This window comes from Bubalus kerabau, chromosome 20 (assembly GCF_029407905.1).
Source record: "Bubalus kerabau isolate K-KA32 ecotype Philippines breed swamp buffalo chromosome 20, PCC_UOA_SB_1v2, whole genome shotgun sequence".
NCBI lineage: Eukaryota > Metazoa > Chordata > Mammalia > Artiodactyla > Bovidae > Bubalus > Bubalus kerabau.
Genome location: NC_073643.1, coordinates 19,179,984 through 19,201,548, shown reverse-complemented (window position 1 = coordinate 19,201,548; position 21,565 = coordinate 19,179,984). Strand labels below are relative to the sequence as shown.

The window sequence follows — 21,565 nt, the reverse complement described above, 5'->3', positions numbered from 1 at the left end:
GATTGGGAGACTGAGGCCCAGAAGAGGAAATGCCTGGCCCAAAGTCTCATAGCTGGTTGGAGTCTGAGGCAGGACTTCCTATCTGAAGTCCAGGCTCTTGGGCAAAGGCTCTTAGCCCCTGAGGGTCCACAAGCTACTAATCACACAGGATGTGGACTGAGAAAGATAACAATATCAACGAGAGGGGCCTTCTCACAGCCTGTTCTTGGTCCTCTCATACCAGGGATTTTCAAATATAATTTTAGCCTCAGAATCCTCCCCCTTTAATGAGACACTTGATAAATAATCTCCACATACTTAAAACATAACAATTTGATTCCAGTCTGGTGGCCTTAGGGGTGGAAGTCCTGTGGTTCTGTCTGCTGGGCCTCCCCACCCCTGGGGCTGCCCCTGGGGCTCTCACTCCTCCCCAAGGAAGCCCATGGCTCCCTCAAAGCACAGGCTGTAACTGCCAGCACCACCGACCAGTGTGCTTGTGATCCCCATTGCCTCACCTACTTGGATTCTAACACCCATCCCAAACCCAGTTAGATCTCAAGCCCAAGCAGGCAGCAAGGTTAATTCTGGGCCAAATTGTGCACATTCTGAAATTATTACCCTGAGATGGCAAGGCATGCTTATCAACCTCACCCCGGCCTCATGTGACCCTTCAAATAGTGCTCCATTTTGCAGATGAGAATACTGAGACCCAGCTGAGCTCCACGCCCCACAGTCTGTAAGAAGTGGGCCTCAGCTTCTTCCTGTCCTACCTGAGCCTGGCTCTCCCCACCTCAGCGTGGCATCTTCTGCTTTGAGAGGTAACATGTTCTCATGGCTGGCAGATAATCTGAATCTCTGTGAACTTTTACAAACTAAATGTGCCCAGGGCCCCTCCCCAGATATTCTGAAACAGAAGCTGGGGCTGTGAGCCATTTTATCCCACCCTGATAATCCTGCTGTCACTCGAGCAAAGGACAGAGCAAAAGGGCCCAGGGTTATCCCAGACCACTGGTCAGCCTCCCTCCAGTGCTGGGCATGGAAGCAAAGGGGGCTCAATCCCAAACAGTAGTGGAACCCAGGGTGAGACTTACTGTGTAGAGCTCATTGGTGACCTTCAGTAGCTCCTCATGCATCTGCAGGCCGATCTCCTTGCTCTGTAACATGGAAGAACAAATGTCAAAGAGGCAGAAGGGTGCTGGCTGCACTGACCAACTTCCTTTTCAACACAGAAAGGGCAGCAATGCTTGGGGTCACGTGAGAAGGGGTACAGAAATCCCCATAAACCTCACTGACCCAAATCTGAATTCTTCAACTCATCTCCATGAAACAAATCCACAGAGAGAGATTCCTTACAACAGGAATCCCTGGACCATGTAAGGGAACTCTATATATCACCTCCCTACCTTGGTGATTCACAGGGACATCATACTAAAAATTCCGAGGAGCCCCACAGCCAATCAACCTGTTCATCTTTCTGTAATCCTGGGTATCCTAAGCTGATGTGGTCAGAATGTGTGTCCCTAGCTCAGCATTCCTTAACATCTCATGAGACTGGGGTTCCAAAGAACCCGGTTTAACAAATAATTATCTAGCCTTTCAATTCAGTGGACAGCCCAAGTAAACAGAGTCCACTGGAGCATGAGGCAGGGCATATGGGTTCTAGCCTGGCTGCATCACTGTCTGGCCCATGGCCTTGGAACTGAAGTTATTGAATCTATAAAATATATATATATATAAACTTTAAAAAGTTGCTTGAACAAAATGAGACAGGTTTTCTTACTGCAGAACTTTTCAGAGGCTTTCATCCCCTCATGTGCATGGACTTTCTAAGACAGGGGGCATATAGCATGCAAGTGTAGTTGACCTCAACCCAAACCACAAGGTGACACATATATTTAATACATTGAGGGACACAAGTCAAAGAACAATGAACAAATAATTTCCAGGTCCTCTCCAGCCTGAAGAGTCCAGGATTCTGTTATTTTGTGTATTATTATTATTATTATTACAGTCAGCCAAGTATTCTGCATCCAAGGATTCAAGCAAATGTGAATTTAAAATATTCGAAAAAAATAATCTAGAGAGTTCCAAAAAGCAAAGCTTCGATTTGCCTTGTGCTGCCAGCTATTTACACATAATTCTATTCACACAGAATTCATAACTAGTAACATGGTATTTACATGGTACTAAGTATTATAAATAATCTAGAGATGATTTAAAGTATATGATTTAGAGAATGTACATCTTTATATGCAGATACTATGCCATTTTATACAAGGATCTAGCGCATCTTTGGATTTTGGTATCCACTTGGTTGGCGGGGGGGAGGTGGCAGTGTTGATGGTCCTGGAACCAAACTCCCCATATTGCTGGATGACTGCACTGTCATTATTATTTGAGGGGAGAGAAACTGCTCTCCCCGTTTTCCCAGGTCATCGTGTGAAACTTCCATATTGACAAAGGGAGCTCTGCCCCCTGACAGCAGAGCCCTCCTGTCCTTTCTCTCAGCTCCCTTGGCCTCCAGCATGGTCAGCAACTGACTTGCAGAGACCAGCCTTCCTCTAGTTCCTGCATAGATCAGAGCCCTGGACTCTGGGGTCGCTAGGAAGATTCAGCACCAGACACGCCTTCCTAGGCTCTGCTTCAGGCCCATCTCATTCCCCTCAGCTTCTAGGCCTGGCAGGGCCAAGAATCACCTCTCCAAAGGCAGCCCTTACAGGTGTCAGATTTCCTAACAGAGAACAAGAGCTCTGGGGCAATTCCAGAGATCTGTTTAGACCTCCCTCCAGCTCTGCTGACTAAAGCAAGAGGATCCAATGCAGAAGCTCAGGACTATCTCAGCAGAATTTTCTGTGTAGAGCTCCCAGGGAACCTTCTGTCACATCATGGGCATCTACAGAGGTACCCAACAAGCCGTTTCCATCTCCTTCCACTCTCTGAGTCTCAGCAGCTGCCTCAGTTTCTCCTGCAGCCCCTCCCCCTGACGTTTGCTTCAGACTCTCTGACACCCCTCAGTGACCTCCTCTTGGTCTGGCCAACGTCTCTGACACCCAAGACTTCGTTTCTTATGTATTTATTTTTATGATATAACTTTTTAGCTAGGTAACAAGTGCACATGGTTAAAGAAACTCTAACAGCCAGCAAAGTAAAAAGTAGGTCTCCTGAGTTCCCAGAACTCCACTCAGAAGCACCTACTATTAAAGGTTTCTTCTGGTGCCTTCTAGAAACAGTCTATGAATATACACACATACAGCTGGATAGCATATGTTTTTTTAATATAAATGAAAGTAATCTACACAAGCCTTTGCATCTTGCTTTTTTCCACCAAACAATATATCTGACAGATTTTTTTTCCTTGACAGGCCATGTAGCTCTTGCATTCTCCTTTTCTATTAATAATAGCGCTTGGGGTTCCATACACCAGATATGTCATAACTAATTAACCAGCCAGTTGTTTCCAGTCTCTTAATATTCCAAACAAGGATGCAGTGAACATCTCTGCACTCTGTCACTGTGCACATGGGCAGGGACCCTTGTCAGGTAAATTTCTTGAAGCAGCTCTATTGGGAAGAGTCTGGCCTTCTCAGCTCTGCCCCAGCCAGCTTCCCATGCACTGCTGACTTCAGCTCCCACTTCTCGGTGATTGGCAGCCATGTCATCACCTCCATGGCCCTCTCTTGGGTTCTGTCCGCACAACCCCAAAGACCCGATCTTCAGCTGTTGCAAAACAATATCATTTGGATGACCCCCTCATCACATCAAATTCAAATTATCCAAAAGAAAATGTGTGATGTTTCCTCCATCTCCTCAGGTTCAGTCAATGGGATAATATCTTCCCAGACATGGCGACTGGAAATTTGGAGCTATTTTTGACACTTTAAAAAAATTCCTCCATCCTCAATCCAACTTGTCACCGCATCCTACCGTCAAACTGCCCGGTACTTTGTTCTCTGCAGTAGACAATGCCGGCTCCCTCCCCAGCATCCAATCTTGCCTTTCCTGCTTCCTAACAGAGCCATGAATTTGGCCCTGTGTTCATCTCTCCAGCCAAGTTCTTTCAAGGACATAGCCTACCCCATCCCGACTGAAGATGGTGCACTCTGTATGTGTTGTTAGTCCAGGGGTGAGTATGTGACAAGTGCATGGAAGAGGACTGAGAAGGTTGAGGGGAAGGTTTCCGCTCTTCTACTGAGTGGTAGCAAAAGTGCCTGGAGCCTCAGTGGCTATCAGCAGACCTCTTAGGACCGGGAGAGGAAGCAGCTTCAGGTGGCAGAATGAAAACCTAAATCCTAATGACCTCCCAAGAAACTGGTTGAACTGAATCCACAGGCTGTCTCCTGCAGAACTTCTACTTTTGTGGCTTTACTAGTTAAGTTATTTAAAAGCTGGATTTTCTGTCACTGGCAGCCCAAAGCAACCCACATTTTCCACCCCCAGTCCCGGAGCAAGCAATGGCATCACTGCAGGGCCCAGATTCCTGAAGCTGCCCCTCAACAAAGTCCTGACTCTAGCCCCCCATTCCTCATGCCCATCCCAGTGTCATTTCCTGAAGAGTATTTTACTGTGTTCCTCCAAAACTGCCTCACTGCCTACGGGATTGAGACCCAGCTCTTTAGCTTGACTTTAAAGGCTCTATGTGACTAGCACAGGGTGGTGTGCTTCTGTGCTAAGTTGCTTCAGTTATGTCTGACTCTTTGTGACCCCGTGGATCGTAGCCTGCCAGGCTCCTCTGTCCACGGGATCTCCCAGACAAGAATAGTGGACTGGGTTGCCATGACCTACTCCAGGGGATCGTCCCGACCCAGGGATCAAACTTGCATCTCCTGCACTGGCAGGCAGGTCCTTTACCATTAATGCCATCTGGGAAGCCTAGTTACTAGGTGGAGAGGGCTCAAATTCAGAGCCAGAGAGATGGAGATTGGAGATAGGATGTTAAAAACCATTTAACGTCTCAGCACCTCTGCTTCCTTGCCTGTAAAAGGAGTGCCTGTTACTGTCGTTCTTTGCACTTATAATGGGAAGCATAGTGATCTACTTGTTTATGCATTTGTCACTTGTTTTCCCCATTTGAAGGTAAACTCCATGGAGTCAAAGAGACTTTCTCCCTGATGACAGATGCTCAGATCCCCTCGTTGCTGGGACCACTGGCAGCAGACAACCCCCAGCTGAGAGCATGCTTCAGTGATGGCATCAGAGGGCATGGGGACAAAACCTCCAAAGACTGACGCCTCATCCAAAGATATGGGGCGTAGAAACCAGTCTCTCCTGTCTCAACCTGGACAGCTTTAAAGGGTCGTTCTATCTTTAGAACTCCCTGTAGGGCTGGCTAAGACCTTCAGTAAAGACTGCCTGCATCACACTTGACTTCACTCTGCTCCCCCTCTCCACCCTCCCTAGGGGTGGATCCCAAGTATCTCCCTGTTAAATTTATCTGCTGTTAAATTTAGGCCTCAGAGTCAGTTTCCCGGTCCCCAGCTTGCAGTGTCTCACTTTCCCACTCTTCCCGCGATGCCACAGAGCCTGTCACCCAGTGGGTGCTCATTAAATACGCTTGCTGGGTGAACCTATGAATGAACGCAGTGACGAATCCGCTAAGCCTTAGTCTCCTCGTGCATAAACATGGAATGATGCCATGGTGTCATGAAGCCCTTGTGAGGCTGGAAAGAGGTGGCAGCACTGGTGTCATACCAGACACAGGCGAAGAGCTCGGGAAATCATGTTAAGCCTGAATCAATACCTACTGGATGCCAGGGGCAATATGAAGAGGTTGCCCAGGAAAGGGAATTCATAATTGAATATTGTATCAACTCTTCCCAGTTTGGTGGGATCAAGGGTCAAGAACCAAAATGGCATGATGTGGAAAAGGCTTCAAAAGAATGAAAGAGGTGATATGGGATGAGGGGATAAAGAGGCTGGAGGGACCACCTCACCTTGCATGGGTGGCCAGAGACGGCATTCTAGGCAAAGGCCACAGCATGAGCAAAGGCATGTTCCCCAGGAACGGGGGAAAGTGTGGTTTGCAAAGACAGAAAACAACAGAAGAACAGAAGACATGCTTGACATGGAGGCTGGGCCAGATCACAGAGGCTGACAAAGTGGATCTGGGAGCCTCCGAAGGTCTGCAAGCAGGAGTGTCTGATGGGCAGTCTGTGCTCTTTCAAGACGATGAAGCTGTGGGTAGATGGAGGGTGGACTGGATGGAGGCAGTAAGTTTCCAGAGGGAAACTGCCTGAGTCTCTGCTCTCTCCCCATCAGCACCAGCCTGGGGGGGACTGCCACAGTGAGTGCTCAGCCAATAGCTACTGAACTGTGAAGGACTAAAGGCACTTTATTTTTTATGGTTGGGTTTTGTTGGGAAAGGAAATAGTCTCAATTACAGTTCCAGAAACTACTGAATGAGGAACCCAAACCAAACATTCCTTCATGAACGGGAGGCCAAATCCCTGATCATCCCCGGCAAACATCACGCCCAGCCCTTGGGGACCCCAGGGGCAGTGTATTCACACTCTCTGTCCACATTTCTCGCATGACTTTCATGCCTATAGAGGCTGGGGTGGTGCGTTGCTTCCTTCATGCACAGGAAGTATGCAGACTGTAAAATATAACTATATTGGGCCAATGCAGGTTCAACCACAGCAGCCCTGGTTCCTTGCAGTGGGAAGGACAGAGCCCTGTCTCTTTGACCCCGAAGTCTGTAAAATCAGGTGGCAGGTGGCCCCAGCCCTGCCTCTTTTTTTGCCCATGGCAAAGGACAGTTAAACTTCCCTTAGGACCAGATAACTCTGAAGGAGGTTGGGGAGCTGTCCTGGGCTTAATTATAAGATGCTTAGCAGCCTTCCTGGCCTCTAATCTCTAGATGCCATAAGCACCCTCTACCCCAATCCCAAACTGCAACAACAGAAATTATCTCCAGACATTGCTAAATGTTCCCTGGGGGACAAAATCACCCTGGGTAGAACCGCTGCCCAAGGGCTCCAAGTGGCAGCTTCTCTAGCCTACAAATGTGTTTTATTTGGCCATTCAGAGTGTTCAAAAAATCTGACTCTTCCCAGCATTTAAAAATAAAAAATTCTCCTTACATGTCCAGATTTTCAGCTTCTCTTGCAAAACTAAAAGATCCACAGAGGCTGAGCTCCCCAAATTGGAAAACGGGGGTCCCTCAGGATGGGTCGTGCTCTCCGGTCGGCCACAGAATCTCCATTCATTTGTCCATTTGAGTTTACGACCCAGAAACCAGTGAGGTCTCCCTGGGGTGGCTGTCTGTATCCTCCTGGTGCTCATCCAGACAGCCATCCCAGAGCTGCCGAATCTGAACCTGTGAGGATCTTTACACAAGCGCCCTTCTCATGTCCCCACCTCTGAGAGCTGCCAAAGAGTCTGCTTCCTGAGAATGAACCTCTGGACCCCAACACCACTGCCTTTGTAGAATCCCACACCCCTGAACCCATCCTCCTGCTCGCACTACTGTTTCCTGGAGCTCTGTGGCCAGGTCCTTACCTGGCTTCAGTTTGATTTACACAAGCATTTGTTGAATGGCCTACTAGACACCAGCCTCCACAAGGCACTAAAGACTCAAAGCTGAGTGAGACCTGGCCCCTGTTCCATCAGCCACAGCCAGCATTTCTGGAGTACATTACATCAGTAAACACCATCCAAAGTCACCTCCATACGTTATCCAATGGAAACCGTTAAGGCAGGTACTATTATACCTATGAGGCAGAAGAAGGCTGGCGGCTCAAATGAGTTAAGCAACTTGCCCCAGGCTATACAGCTAGGAAGGGGCAGAGCCAGGCTCAGGTTTTGGTTGGTCTAACCCCAAAGCTGGCACTCGTAAGGACTTTCTGTGGTCTGTTTCCCCAGCACCTAGATGAGATGCGGGCACGCAGGTGAAGAGAAGCCACCGCAATGCTGTCACAGAGATGAGTCCAGGCCACAAGTCCAGGCTGCAAAGAAAGGCATGCCCCCTGGACTCCACCCGCCCATCATGTGCATGCTCTCACCACCTGTGCAAAAATCTGCAACCCCAGTCCTTGCCCTCACCTGCAGGCAGCTCAAGTTCTCCTTGACTTGGTACTCCTTGGCTCACTTGCCCTGCTAGGCCTAAGTCAGCCATGCTGATCATCTCTGGCTTCTTCCTTTCTCCTTGCTCTGATAACAAAAGATGAGACATGGGTGGGACGGACTGCCGCTTGCCTTGCCATGCCAGATGGTCCATCCAGCACGGGACCTGGGATGACCAGGTGCTCTAGCGCCTTGTGTCTAGTGACTGGGTCAGAGATGGGAACATATTTCAGGCTGAGCTGATGCGAATCTTCCCTGAAGTTTTCTAAGAACCATATTCTCAGATCCTCTCTCCTCTGGGGTTGCTAAGCTAGGACGTCAGGGGTCTTGGGCTGCCCACCACAAGGACAGTCGGGGTCTTGGCAACAGTATTTGTGTCCTGATCTCGTGATGCTTAGATAAGATCTACCTGTGGACTTTTCCAGCTTATAGAATCTCGTGAATTTCCACCTTGGCTCATGTGAAAGAATACTGATGCATTCTGTGCTTATTTTAGCATGAAGACACCAAAATGACCACAGGGCGAGACAGTTTTCTGAAAACCCTCTACCAAACACCAGCTTTCAAACAGTTTCTGCAAAAGAACCACTTTCCAACCAAGTAGAGAGAGTGTAAGCCCCTTAGAGGCTGGGGCTCTGGCTTCCCCGAGTGCTGATAACAAAGACTGGAGTACAAAAGGAGCTCCATAACACCTGTGCATGAGCTAAGCAGAACACAGACACTAAAAGAAGGCCAACTTTGACTCTCACTTTTTTGCAAAAAAAAAAAAAAAAAAGAAACAAAACCACATACATTCACATCAAGATGGCACCAGCTGACATTTTTTGACACAATGGTTCTGGAGTGAAGTTCTGCCGTGGATGACTCAATTTGGTTTTCAATGCAGAGCTAATCTCACTTTTAAGAGGAAACCCTTAAAACTGTTACTACAGATCCTAAGACTTTATGAATTATATTTGAAAAGTGCTCTTCAAGGACTCTGTCCCTCTCAAGTTAACTCAAATGTGGAGCTGGTCATTCTGAACATTTAGAAAACATAAAAATCCTGAGTTTTAATCACAGGACTCCCTCTGACTTCTTCAGAGGACATCGTTCCAAAAAACGCTTCAGGAAACTGCAAGGCAGGGAGTAAGGTGGAGCCATCCTCAACTCCAGCCATCTCATCAGGAGCTGAGTCAGCAACATCTGTCTCCCTTTTCTCTTTGCTTGATGTTCTCATGTCCGGTTTTCCCCCTCTGGGAACATTCCATGGCTTCCCTAGTTCTGGGGTTCCAAACAAACAATGGGAAACCAATACACAAACAAAACAAAGTAAAAACCAAAAACTCTGTCTCTTTTCATTCTAATCCACTGCTTTTCCACACTCCAGCTTGTTTTCTCATCAAATAACAAAACTGGAGACCCACAGATGTTCCCTATTTAAATAAATGATATATGTGAGCACTGGCCATCTCCCAGAAAGACTGTGTTTTTATTTCTAAAGCAAAGGCTTTAAGGGTGTGTCTCGGAGGGATGGAGCGTTTCCAAGTCTGTCCTGGAAGGCTGGCTCATCCCTGAACACGGCCGCTTGGACAGCTGACTGGCTGATTTCTCCAAGTAGTGTCCTAGCTTGCTGGTAACCTGGCAGCCAGCGCTCTGGCACGTCCCCACCCCTTGCCTCCCAACATCCTCCTCAGCCTACACTCTGCCCACCTTCCACCTGGACCTCTGTTATCCTTCCCCCTCCCCCCACCCTCTTCCTTTCCCTGCTCCTCAAGACCTCTCTTCTTTCCTCCCCTTTGCAGACTGATTTCTGTCTCCTGTGGCTGCAACTCCAAATGTTGTCACCAACTTGTTTTCACAAGGAGCTGGAACATCCGGGCTGAGAGGTCGGGCTTCAAGGAAACAGAAAGGCCCTGCACCCATTCATCAAGTGCCCTGGACAGAGGTGGGCCCCACTGGTACCTCCCCAGGAGCCCTGCGATGGGCTGATGGGCCCATCGCGGGGCCAAGCAATAAGCCTGGCATTGTGTCTGTCTAACCCCGTAATTACTCCCACCATCTCTCTGGGACCCTGTTTGTGCGAAAACCTTCATTTTCAGAAATGCTTAAAATGACAGGTCTGAAGAAGCCCAAGGATACCTGGGAAAGGCATGACCAAGTGACCTGATGTGGTCAAGACAGGAGTTTCTCAATCGGTCCTAATAATACTAAATATTATTAATAACAAGTTATCACCGTTAGTAACAATGCTTAGTACTATTAGTACCAGCACTATAATACTTATCATTAAGGATAATAAAAGCAATAGCTATTGTTTCTTTGATCTCTTAGCGTGTACCAGGCCCAATGATAACTGCATTACAGACAATACCTCACATAAGCCTAATATCAGCAATTTATGGGATATAACCCCTATTGTAACCCCACTTTAAAGATTAGGACACAGAGCCTCAGGGAGGGTGAAGAATTTGCTCAAGATCACAGAGGTAGTAAATGTGATTCTCTCTGAACCATTCCACTCTGTGTTTGGGAGAACTATGACTCTATGTGCCTTTAGAATTTTTTCCCCAAATATTCCAAAATAATTATAAAACACACATATTCCTCTGCCTTACTGTAAAAAGTACGCTGCTGTTTAAGAGGCTGTCCTTTAGGTCACTGTCAGTATCGGACAGCACCGTTTAGTAGAATCTCCTGTTTTCTATGACCAAGTCCTGGCCCAACCCCTGGCTTCCTGCCCAAGGCAGGAGAACAGGGCATGGACCACTGGGCTGAGTCTCTGTGAAAACAGAACATACTCAGGAACAGTCTTTCCTGACTATGTCTCAGACTTTCTTTTTTTTTTTGCAAGGGTGAAGGGACATGAATCTCTCGCAGATAAGCATCAAAAGGCTCAGGGGATGGTTGAGGGTCTCTGTGTCTTAAGGAGTGTGACAAACCTGTCTTTCTGAAAAACCCATAGCTACAAAAACCAGAAATCCCTCAGCCTTGGGCTGTTTTCTCCCCCTCTGCTTTCTCTTCAAGGCGGATATGGATGTTGTCAGGATTATTTGTTGGATTTAAAACATTACTGATCATTTATTCCTGCTGAATCACTGACCTGAGACGTCTCTCCAACCTCCTTGTCATTTTTTAATCTGATCTTCTACCTTATTTGCATTGTTTGTGTAGAGGATGTAACAGAGGATTGCATTAGCATTTCAAAAATGTTTGTACCCATGTATCCACCCATCAATCCACCACCTTCCCACCCATCCACTCATCCATCCATTCACCCATCCATCCACCCATCTATCCACCCATCCATATCAACCTCCCTGACCCAGGCTCTGTTACCTTCCACCACTAACTTGAGCATTAGTGTATATGTGTAACAACTGAATCCAGCAACTTTCTTTTTTTTTTTTAATTTTATTTTATTTTTAAACTTTACATAATTGTATTAGTTTTGCCAAATATCAAAATGAATCCACCACAGGTATACATGTGTTCCCCACCCTGAACCCTCCTCCCTCCTCCCTCCCCATACCATCCCTCTGGATCATCCCAGTGCACCAGCCCCAAGCATCCAGTATCGTGCATCGAACCTGGACTGGCAACTCGTTTCATACATGATATTTTACATGTTTCAATGCCATTCTCCCAAATCTTCCCACCCTCTCCCTCTCCCACAGAGTCCATAAGACTGTTCTATACATCTGGGTCTCTTTTGCTGTCTCGTACACAGGGTTATTGTTACCATCTTTCTAAATTCCATATATATGCATTAGTATACTGTATTGGTGTTTTTCTTTCTGGCTTACTTCACTCTGTATAATAGGCTCCAGTTTCATCCACCTCATTAGAACTGATTCAAATGTATTCTTTTTAATGGCTGAGTAATACTCCATTGTGTATATGTACCACTGCTTTCTTATCCATTCGTCTGCTGATGGACATCTAGGTTGCTTCCATGTCCTGGCTATTTTAAACAGTGCTGCGATGAACATTGGGGTACACGTGTCTCTTTCCCTTCTGGTTTCCTCAGTGTGTATGCCCAGCAGTGGGATTGCTGGATCATAAGGCAGTTCTATTTCCAGTTTTTTAGGGAATCTCCACACTGTTCTCCATAGTGGCTGTACTAGTTTGCATTCCCACCAACAGTGGAAGAGGGTTCCCTTTTCTCCACACCCTCTCCAGCATTTATTACTTGTAGACTTTTGGATCGCAGCCATTCTGACTGGTGTGAAATGGTACCTCGTAGTGGTTTTGATTTGCATTTCTATGATAATGAGTGATGTTAAGCATCTTTTCATGTGTTTGTTAGCCCTCTGTATGTCTTCTTTGGAGAAATGTCTATTTAGTTCTTTGGCCCATTTTTTGATTGGGTCATTTATTTTTCTGGAGTTGAGCTGTAGGAGTTGCTTGTATATTCTCGAGATTAGTTGTTTGTCAGTTGCTTCATTTGCTATTATTTTCTCCCATTCTGAAGGCTGTCTTTTCACCTTGCTAATAGTTTCCTTTGATGTGCAGAAGCTTTTAAGTTTAATTAGGTCCCATTTGTTTATTTTTGCTTTTATTTCCAATATTCTGGGAGGTGGGTCATAGAGGATCCTGCTGTGATGTATGTCAGAGAGTGTTTTGCCTATGTTCTCCTCTAGGAGTTTTATAGTTTCTGGTCTTACGTTTAGATCTTTAGTCCATTTTGAGTTTATTTTTGTGTATGGTGTTAGAAAGTGTTCTAGTTTCATTCTTTTACAAGTGGTTGACCAGATTTCCCAGCACCACTTGTTAAAGAGATTGTCTTTAATCCATTGTATATTCTTGCCTCCTTTGTCAAAGATAAGGTGTCCATATGTGCGTGGATTTATCTCTGGGCTTTCTATTTTGTTCCATTGATCTATATTTCTGTCTTTGTGCCAGTACCATACTGTCTTGATAACTGTGGCTTTGTAGTAAAGCCTGAAGTCAGGTAGGTTGATTCTTCCAGTTCCATTCTTCTTTTTTTATTTGCTTTGGCTATTCGAGGTTTTTTGTATTTCCATACAAATTGTGAAATTATTTGTTCTAGCTCTGTGAAGAATACTGTTGGTAGCTTGATAGGAATTGCATTGAATCTATAAATTGCTTTAGGTAGTATACTCATTTTCACTATATTGATTCTTCCAATCCATGAACATGGTATATTTCTCCATCTGTTAGTGTCCTCTTTGATTTCTTTCACCAGTGTTTTATAGTTTTCTATATATAGGTCTTTAGTTTCTTTAGGTAGATATATTCCTAAGTATTTTATTCTTCCCGTTGCAATGGTGAATGGAATTGTTTCCTTAATTTCTCTTTCTGTTTTCTCATTATTAGTGTATAGGAATGCAAGGGATTTCTGTGTGTTGATTTTATATCCTGCAATTTTACTATAGTCATTGATTAGTTCTAGTAATTTTCTGGTGGAGTCTTTAGGGTTTTCTATGTAAAGGATCATGTCATCTGCAAATAGTGAGAGCTTTACTTCTTCTTTTCCAATTTGGATTCCTTTTATTTCTTTTTCTGCTCTGATTGCTGTGGCCAAAACTTCCAATCAAATACACCAAATCAATCATCCTTAAACTTGGCTCTGATCACATCACCCCCTATTCAAGAACCTATCTTAGGTCGTACTTAGAAGTGGAACTGCTGGGGTATAAGCTATGTACCTCTTCCTTCTCTGTCACTGGACACTCCCACTCTTCTCCAAAGGGGCGAGTCCAATTTACATGCTTATTAGCAGGACACAAGTGGCTCTGCTGCATCACATTCTTGCCAGCACTTGGATTGCTTGACAAACCTAAGAGGAGTCAAACTGTGTTTCATTTTGTCTTATTTTACCTTCTCCTGATTACCAGTAAGTATGAGCACCTTTTCTTATAGTTTTAACCATTTAAATTTCCTTTTCTGTGACTCACTTATTTATATCTTTAACCCATGTTCTTACTGGGTTGTTTGCTCTTTTCTGATTTTTTTTTTTTTTTGGTAGGAGCTGATTTTTATATTCTGGTTATTAACCTTTTATTAATTCTATGCATGCCAAATATCTTTTCCTTTCCTGGTCCGTATCTTGTATTTATTTGTTGCAGTTGTTATTGTATAATACATTTAAATAAAATTTATATAATGAAATCTATCATTATTTTCCTTTATGGTGTATGCTTCTTTTGTTTTGTGCTTTATGTTTAAGCAACTTTTTTCTACCTCTAAGGTTTTATTTATTTATTGTACTTACCAGATTTTATTTTTTTTAATATAAATTTATTTAATTGGAAGCTAATTACTTTACAATATTGTTTTGGTTTTGCCATACATCAACATGAATCCACCACAGGTGTACATGTGTTCCCCATCCTGCATCCCCCTTCCACCTCCCTCCCCATCCCATGCCTCTGGGTCATCCCAGTGCACCAGCCCCGAGCATCCTGTATCATGCATCGAACCTGGACTGGCGATTTGTTTCACATATGATATTATACATGTTTCAATGCCATTCTCCCAAATCATCCCACCCTCTCCCTCTGCCACAGAGTCCAAAAGACTGTTCTATACATCTGGGTCTCTTTTGCTGTCTTACATACAGGGTTACTGTTACCATCTTTCTAAATTCCATATATATGTGTTAGTTTACTGTATTGGTGTTTTTCTTTCTGGATTACTTCACTCTGTATAATAGGCTCCAGTTTCATCCACCTCATTAGAACTGATTCAAATGTATCATTTTTAACAGCTGAGTAATACTCCATTGCGTATATGTACCACAGCTTTCTTATCCATTCATCTGCTGATGGACATCTAGGTTGCTTCCATGTCCTGGCTATTATAAACAGTGCTGTGATGAACACTGGGGTGCACGTGTCTCTTTCAATTCTGGTTTCCTCGGTGTGTATGCCCAGCAGTGGGATTGCTGGGTCATAAAGCAGTTCTATTTCCAGTTTTTTAAGGAATCTCCACACTGTTCTCCATAGTGGCTGTACTAGTTTGCATTCCCACCAACAGTGTAAGAGGGTTCCCTTTTTACCTCTAAGGTTTTAAATAGAACCTTCTACTACATCTTCTTCCAAAAATTTTTAGTTTTATTTTTTACCTTTAGCACTTTAACCCATTTTTGTTAACTAAGATGGAGGTCTAATTTTTTTCCATATGGAAAAAAAAGTGTGTGTGTGTGTGTGTGTGTGTGTGTGTGTGTTTAAACCAGTTCCTAAAAAATAACAAGACACAAGAAACCAGTGGAATCAGCCCTATTTTCTAAACAGGCCGTCCGCCCCCCAGTCTGTAATGCACTCTGCCTCACTGCGTTCCCCTTTGTGGGGCTGTTTCTGAGCACTGATCTGGCCCCCCTGTTAGTTTGCCTAGCGCTGCTCCAGCACTACCCATTGTACTATCACATAAGAGGAAGTCTTGCTATCTGATAAGGCAAATGCTCCAACAAATACCAAAAAAAAAACCTACTTATTTTCTTTTTATAAGAAAATATTTTCTTATAAATATTTTCTTTTTTATGGGGCAATCAAGTTAAAAATTAAAAAAAAAATTTTTTTTTAAAAGTTAAAAATTTAAAGCAAGTAGATGGTTTCAAAGGAAAGCTTTGAAAAAAATCTTTGGAACTAACATATGAATAATTCTGAAAAATTTACGGGGCAAAGAAGAAACTGCAAAATGGAAATTATGAAATATTTATACCTGAATGGCAATGAAAATATCACATCAAAATTTCTATGATGCAGATAATTTATAGCACTAATGGCATTAATTTTCAATCATTCTTATATTCTAATATGTGCATTTTTAAATTACATTTTCCAGTTGGCTATGACAAGGATACAGGAACATTATTAATTTTTGTATATTGATCTTATAATCAGCCATCTTGCTGAACTCTTTAACAGGAAGTACAGTATTTACTGGTGGTTTTTGGTAAATATTCTTTATCAGGCTAAGGAAGTTTCCATTTATTCCTAATTTGCTAAGAATTTAACAGTGAAAAGTTAGAAGCATGCTTTATAAAAATCAAGAATGTATTGAAGGGACTACAAGGGTGGTCCAGTGGTTAAGAATCCATCTTGGAATGCAGGAGACTCAGGTTTGATCCCTGGTCAAGGAACTAAGATCTCATGTGCTTCGGAGCAACTAAGCCCTCACACCACAACTAGAGAGTCTGTGCGTCAGAATGAAAGATGCAACAAGATCCTGCACGCCACAGCTAAGACCCAATGACCACTAGGTCGCTTCAGTCCCTGGGATTCTCCAGGCAAGAATACTGGAGCGGGTTGCCCTTTCCTTCTCCAGGGGATCTTCCCACTAAGACCCAATACACCCAAATAAACAAATAAATATTTAAAAAGAAATGTATTCAACACCCTGTGATAAACTATAATGGAATATGGTTTATTGTTTATGGAATATGGTTTATGATGGAATGGAATATGAAAAAGAATGCACATATATATATATATAGTTGGTGTATGGCACAAACCAAGACAATATTGTAAAGCAATTATCCTTTAATTGAAAATAAATTTTTAAAAAAGAAGATATATATATATGTATAACTGACGTACTTTTCTGTACAGCAGTAATTAACACAACACTATATAAAAAAATAAATTAAAAAATTAAAATAAAAGTTAAGAATGCCATTTCTCTCCCCATTTTCCTCTACTGAACCTATTGAGGTCCAAAAGGCAAGAAAAGGAAATAAAAGGTTATTTAAATTAAAAAAAAAAGACAATAAGTTAGAAGTAATCAGTGAATGATTTCCTGAGTGTATTTTATTTCTGACCCTTTATTTAATCTGTGTGCCCTGAATGTTTCTTTATCCCATCTCTGCACTTAATTCTCACTGCGTTTTTTCTCAAAGGATTATTATTTCCCAATAATCATCCTAATAGTAGTTAATATTTAATGACTACTTACTGCATACAAGGTAGACATTTTATATCATCACTTTTTAATCCTTACAATGACCCTAAGAAGGACGTTTTTAATTAGCTCCATTTTGAAAATGTTGAAACCATGAGGATTTAGGGATTAGGTTGAGTTCATGCAGCTGAAAAGTAGCAGAATAGGGACCCTACAGTCTGTCCACAGCCCTAACCATCGCACCACACTGCAAGGCTGGCTGATGTGCTCAAGATACAGGACCAGACTTTTCTGTCAATGGACCTTTGCTTCGGTCTAGAATCCTCTGACTTTTCCCAAATCTCTGCATGTCTGCTGGGGACACAGTGAGGTACCCCTCAGAAGGCCTTCAGGATAGGGGAACGTATTCCCTCACCTGTGGGGAGTACCGTCTGCAGACACCCCACTGTCAGCGCTGTTTGGAACGGCCTCGCAAACAGGCATCTGCCCAAGGCCACATCTCCCAGGAGCAACATGAAGGTAGAAAGGCCCAGTTTCCTCCCCACAAACCAGGACAACCTGGAAGGGCCACCCTAGCCTCAGAACTCCCCAAGGAGTCATTTGAGGCCTTTGTTGTGAGTGCACATTCCCTGAATCCTGCCTCTCTCCCTTCCTTCTGCAAGGGGGTGGACTCCAAGAATACTGGCTAACATAACCCTGCAACATAATCCCTGTCTTGGAGTCAGCTTCCCAGGAACCCAAGCTGGCATAAATCCTAAGCCTCACTTCCAGATTCACTACAAATGCTGCATCCCCTACACAAAACCTTCCCCAAACTGACCCCAGCCCAGATTAAAAGTCCCCCTTCTTCTGAATACTGATATCACTCATACACACCTGTCTTCACTTCCACTGTTCACTGTGAGCTCCTTGAGGGAAGGCACTATGTCTGACTCATCCTTCTGCCTCCTTTAACGCCTGCCTTCTCTATTGAGCGTGGGCCCTGGGATCAGACAAAGATGGATTCAAATCCCTTCTTCACCTCTATTGGCATCAGTTTCCTCATCTGTAAAATGGGGGCGATGACAGCATCTTCTAACACGTTAAGAAGTGAATGTTTAGCTCAGAGCCCAGCACACAGTAGGCACTGATTGTTTGTTATCTACGATTATTGTGTATCTGTTGTGATGAAGCACTAACGCGTGTTTTCTGAGTGAGCTGGGAACTCCTGACAGAGACCAGGTCAGCAGGCTACACTAGCAGAGCGAGTGCTCACAACTCATCTCCCTGGGAGACAGTGGAGACAGCTGAAGGCTCCGAGCTCCTGGCAGTCTGCCCGCTTCACTCGCTCTCCGTGTAGGCCTCAGAGCTGAACCCTCCAGCATGCAAGCCCTCACTCTCTCCTGCAACCCAAAAATTTAAAAAAAAAAAAATTAAATAAATAAACTTGGCTTTGAATCCAAGGCCATTGGTGCTTTTGATCTTGGTTACAAAGCAAGGCAATTATTAGATACAAAAGCCCTGATTTATTTATGAAATGCGACGGACATCTTCAAGAAGGGAACGAGAAAGCTCACTCTAGACCAAGCCACACCGTGAATGGCTGCTTTCAAACACAGGGCCCCCGAATGCCCTCTCTTCTCTGCTAAGAGTCTTTCCTCATTAGCGCTTGCTTCAGAACACCACAACTTCCAACAATCAAACTCACTCCAGGGCTGGGACAAGTAATTAAATTCTGCAGGCATCGGAGCAGAGGATAATGGATGGCTATTGTTAAGGAAGCTGAGGCTGGAAATGAAATGGGCTCCAATGTTCAACCTCAGAAATGGTTGAGGTGGAAAGAGAGAGCAAGAAGGACGCAGATGGACCCTCCCTGCTGATGCATCACAGGGGGCAGTGGAGTCAGGGCTGGACCCAGAGAAGGAAACCTGCGTCAGGGGCCAAACTCTGCTCTTACTGGAAAACCAAGAGGTGGGACTAGGTAAATCATAACCCATGTGTGATCCCCAGGTCATCAGCAAAAGCAGCGCCTGGGAACTCATTAGAAATGCAGGTTCTCAGGCCTCACTCCCACCTGGTGCATCAGAAGCTGTGGGCTTAGGGCTCAGCAATCCGTGTTTAACAAGCCCTCCAGCTGATTCTGACACTAGACTTGAAGAACCACTGGTAGATCCTGTTTCAGGATGAGGCCCAAAACTCAACTGCACAAAGGACCAAGGAGCTATTAAAATAAAGGGGTTGGTGTTGTGTGCCAGACAGTACGGGGGCTGTGAGGCAGTGGAGTGAGCGTGCCCTGTCTGAAGGGCCAGCAGCTTCTCAGCTCTGGACAGCCACATATGGAGCCAGGACTGTCAGAGCTGGTTTTTCGAGAGAAATACAAAATTCTGATTTTTATGTGAAATTTCACAATTTAAAAATATTGGTTGAAGTTTTCTTTTTTTTTCTTTTTTTTTTAAATTTATTTTATTTTTAAATTTTACATAATTTGTATTAGTTTTGCCAAACAAAGTGAGGGCCAAGCAGATTACACTTGAGAATCAAGTTCAGCTGGGGACCACCATTTTGCAGTCTCCGTTCCAAGCTGCCTTGGACCCCCATCGTTGACATTCTGTCCACTGGGCTCCAGCCCTTGTCCTAAGATTGAACTAACCTCCTTTTCCCACTTGGGAGACTCCTATTCATCCTTCAACGCCCAATTCAAGCATCACCTCCACTGCTGAACTCATTCTCAATTTTCTGTTTCACTTTCTATCTTCTCCACTATGAAAGTAGAAAGGAATCAGATGGGGCCAAAGAACTGACAAGAACTGACATGAAGGTAACACAGAGGAGGAAGGCATGGAGAAGTTCTAAAACAGCCTTTTCCCACAGAGGACAAAAGAGGAAACTCCTGCAAAAGTGACCATTTTCGCTGTTTGAAAAATCACTTAAATAAGGACACTAATCCCATATGGCCAGAATCTAATAAAATGAAGTTTTAAAAGGGCAAATATAAGGAAACACAAGTGCAGAATTCATAGGATAGATTAAAAAACATTTGGTACAAAATCCCCAGGAGATTTGAGCTGAGCGTTCAGAGTGAGTCAACCATGTGATGAGACAATCATGAAAAAAGCAAGTGCCTTCACAGGTTTCATTATTAGAAATAAAATGTCTAGACAGCCCTGCTCTCTTCCTTGCTGCGCAGAGCTTCCTGTAGAGTTCTGAGTGGTTCTGAGTATTAATTTCTGTAGGTCAGAGAGGCCCTGACGTCTGACCCAGGAAGACAGAAAATGCAAAGCCAAGTCACAAAGGGTCAACTGAAGGAACCTGGTGTGTTCACCTAGAGGCAAGACAGACCTGGGTATATGGTCATGATTTCTGTCTTCAAGTAACGGATAGATTTCCATGTGGATTGATGTAGCTGGCCCACAGGATCTGTGAGTGAAAACCCTGGAAGATTTTATCTCAACATTGGGAAGAATTTTCTATTGATCTCAGTTGTCCCTGAATGGAATACAAGATAATGAATGCCCTTGCAGGGGCCGAGTGGGGGGTGATCTGGCAGAGAGAGAACAGCTCAGGAAGAAGACAATTAAGGGACTGGAAGAGAAGACCTAGAGGACATCCATTGCTTTATTTTTCACCCCTCTTGGAAGGAAAAGCACTCAGTTTTTCCTGGGGAACTACCCTCAGCCATTCTCTGTCCTCTGCATCCGGGGGAGTTGAGTGTACACCCGATTTCAGGGATGTATTTCCCAGGCCTGGCAGGTCTGCACTGCATCTCGCCAGAACAGGTCCAGCTTCAGGAGCACTCACACGATCCACGCTGGGTCAGTCGGAACCTGGGAGACCCAATTCTGGGAGAAGGGACCTCTCACTTTCTGCTGGACTTGAAGCAGGTAGGATGTAAGCCTGGGGCTGTGGGGGCCACGCTGTCATCACAGAGAGAGACTGACTATACATCAGCCTTTCTCCCACCCTTCTTAAAACAAAGCAAACAAACGAACTGGAAAACGGAAAACACTGGAGCAGAGTTGCAGAGAGACTAAGTTCTGACAACACCCTTTGTGCCCTTGAAGCCCACATGCCTGAAGACAGTCTTGGCTCAGAAGAGCAGATAAGCTCCCTTTCCTCCCTCAAGTTAGTGGAACTGGGTTTCTGTTGTTTGCAACTATAAGAGTCCTGATCACTACGGTGAACACTAAGATTTCATACAGTTCCACTCTGGTGGATCCACTTCTCACACTTAAAGCAATAGCCACCTGCTTGCACAAGTCCATTTGCCCAGAAGAAGCCTAGAATGGCTATGGAATGGGAGCCACTGCCTCCAGGCATAACACACTGCAGTGTAGAAGGGAGAATGGAGAATCAGGAAAGGGTGAGTTATTGAGTCAAAGAGCATTCTGCACCGTTGAGAAGCTGGCAGTGGGGCCACTGCCCCAGGCCCAGGCCCAGGAGGGACGCCTGGCCTGGAAGCCACTCCTGCAGAGGCAATGCGAGAATGTGACTTAGCAGATGGTAAAGGAATTCCATGCCCCCATGTGGCACTGTCTCCATCTCTACTCCCCACATGAGAAAACTGAGTCTTCCACATGAAAAATGAGAAAGACCTACCCAGGGTCTCACCACCAGTGAGAGGCAGTTCTGAGACAGATCCCAAAGCCCAGGGGTGGTGCCTCCTGCAGATGATGACAACTGGCCATTCTCGGGCTTTACCTTC

The 21,565-nt window shown here is 44.6% G+C and overlaps 1 protein-coding gene across 1 annotated transcript in view; it reads right to left on the bottom strand.

Moving 5' to 3' along the window:
- The window catches only part of SRGAP3 (SLIT-ROBO Rho GTPase activating protein 3), a 251,316-nt gene that overhangs the window by 77,709 nt on the left and 152,042 nt on the right, over nt 1–21,565 (bottom strand). The window contains exon 5 of the mRNA XM_055557441.1: nt 1,071–1,133. Within this exon, the coding sequence (XP_055413416.1) occupies nt 1,071–1,133 (63 nt within the window). The remainder of the gene's footprint in view (nt 1–1,070; nt 1,134–21,565) is intronic.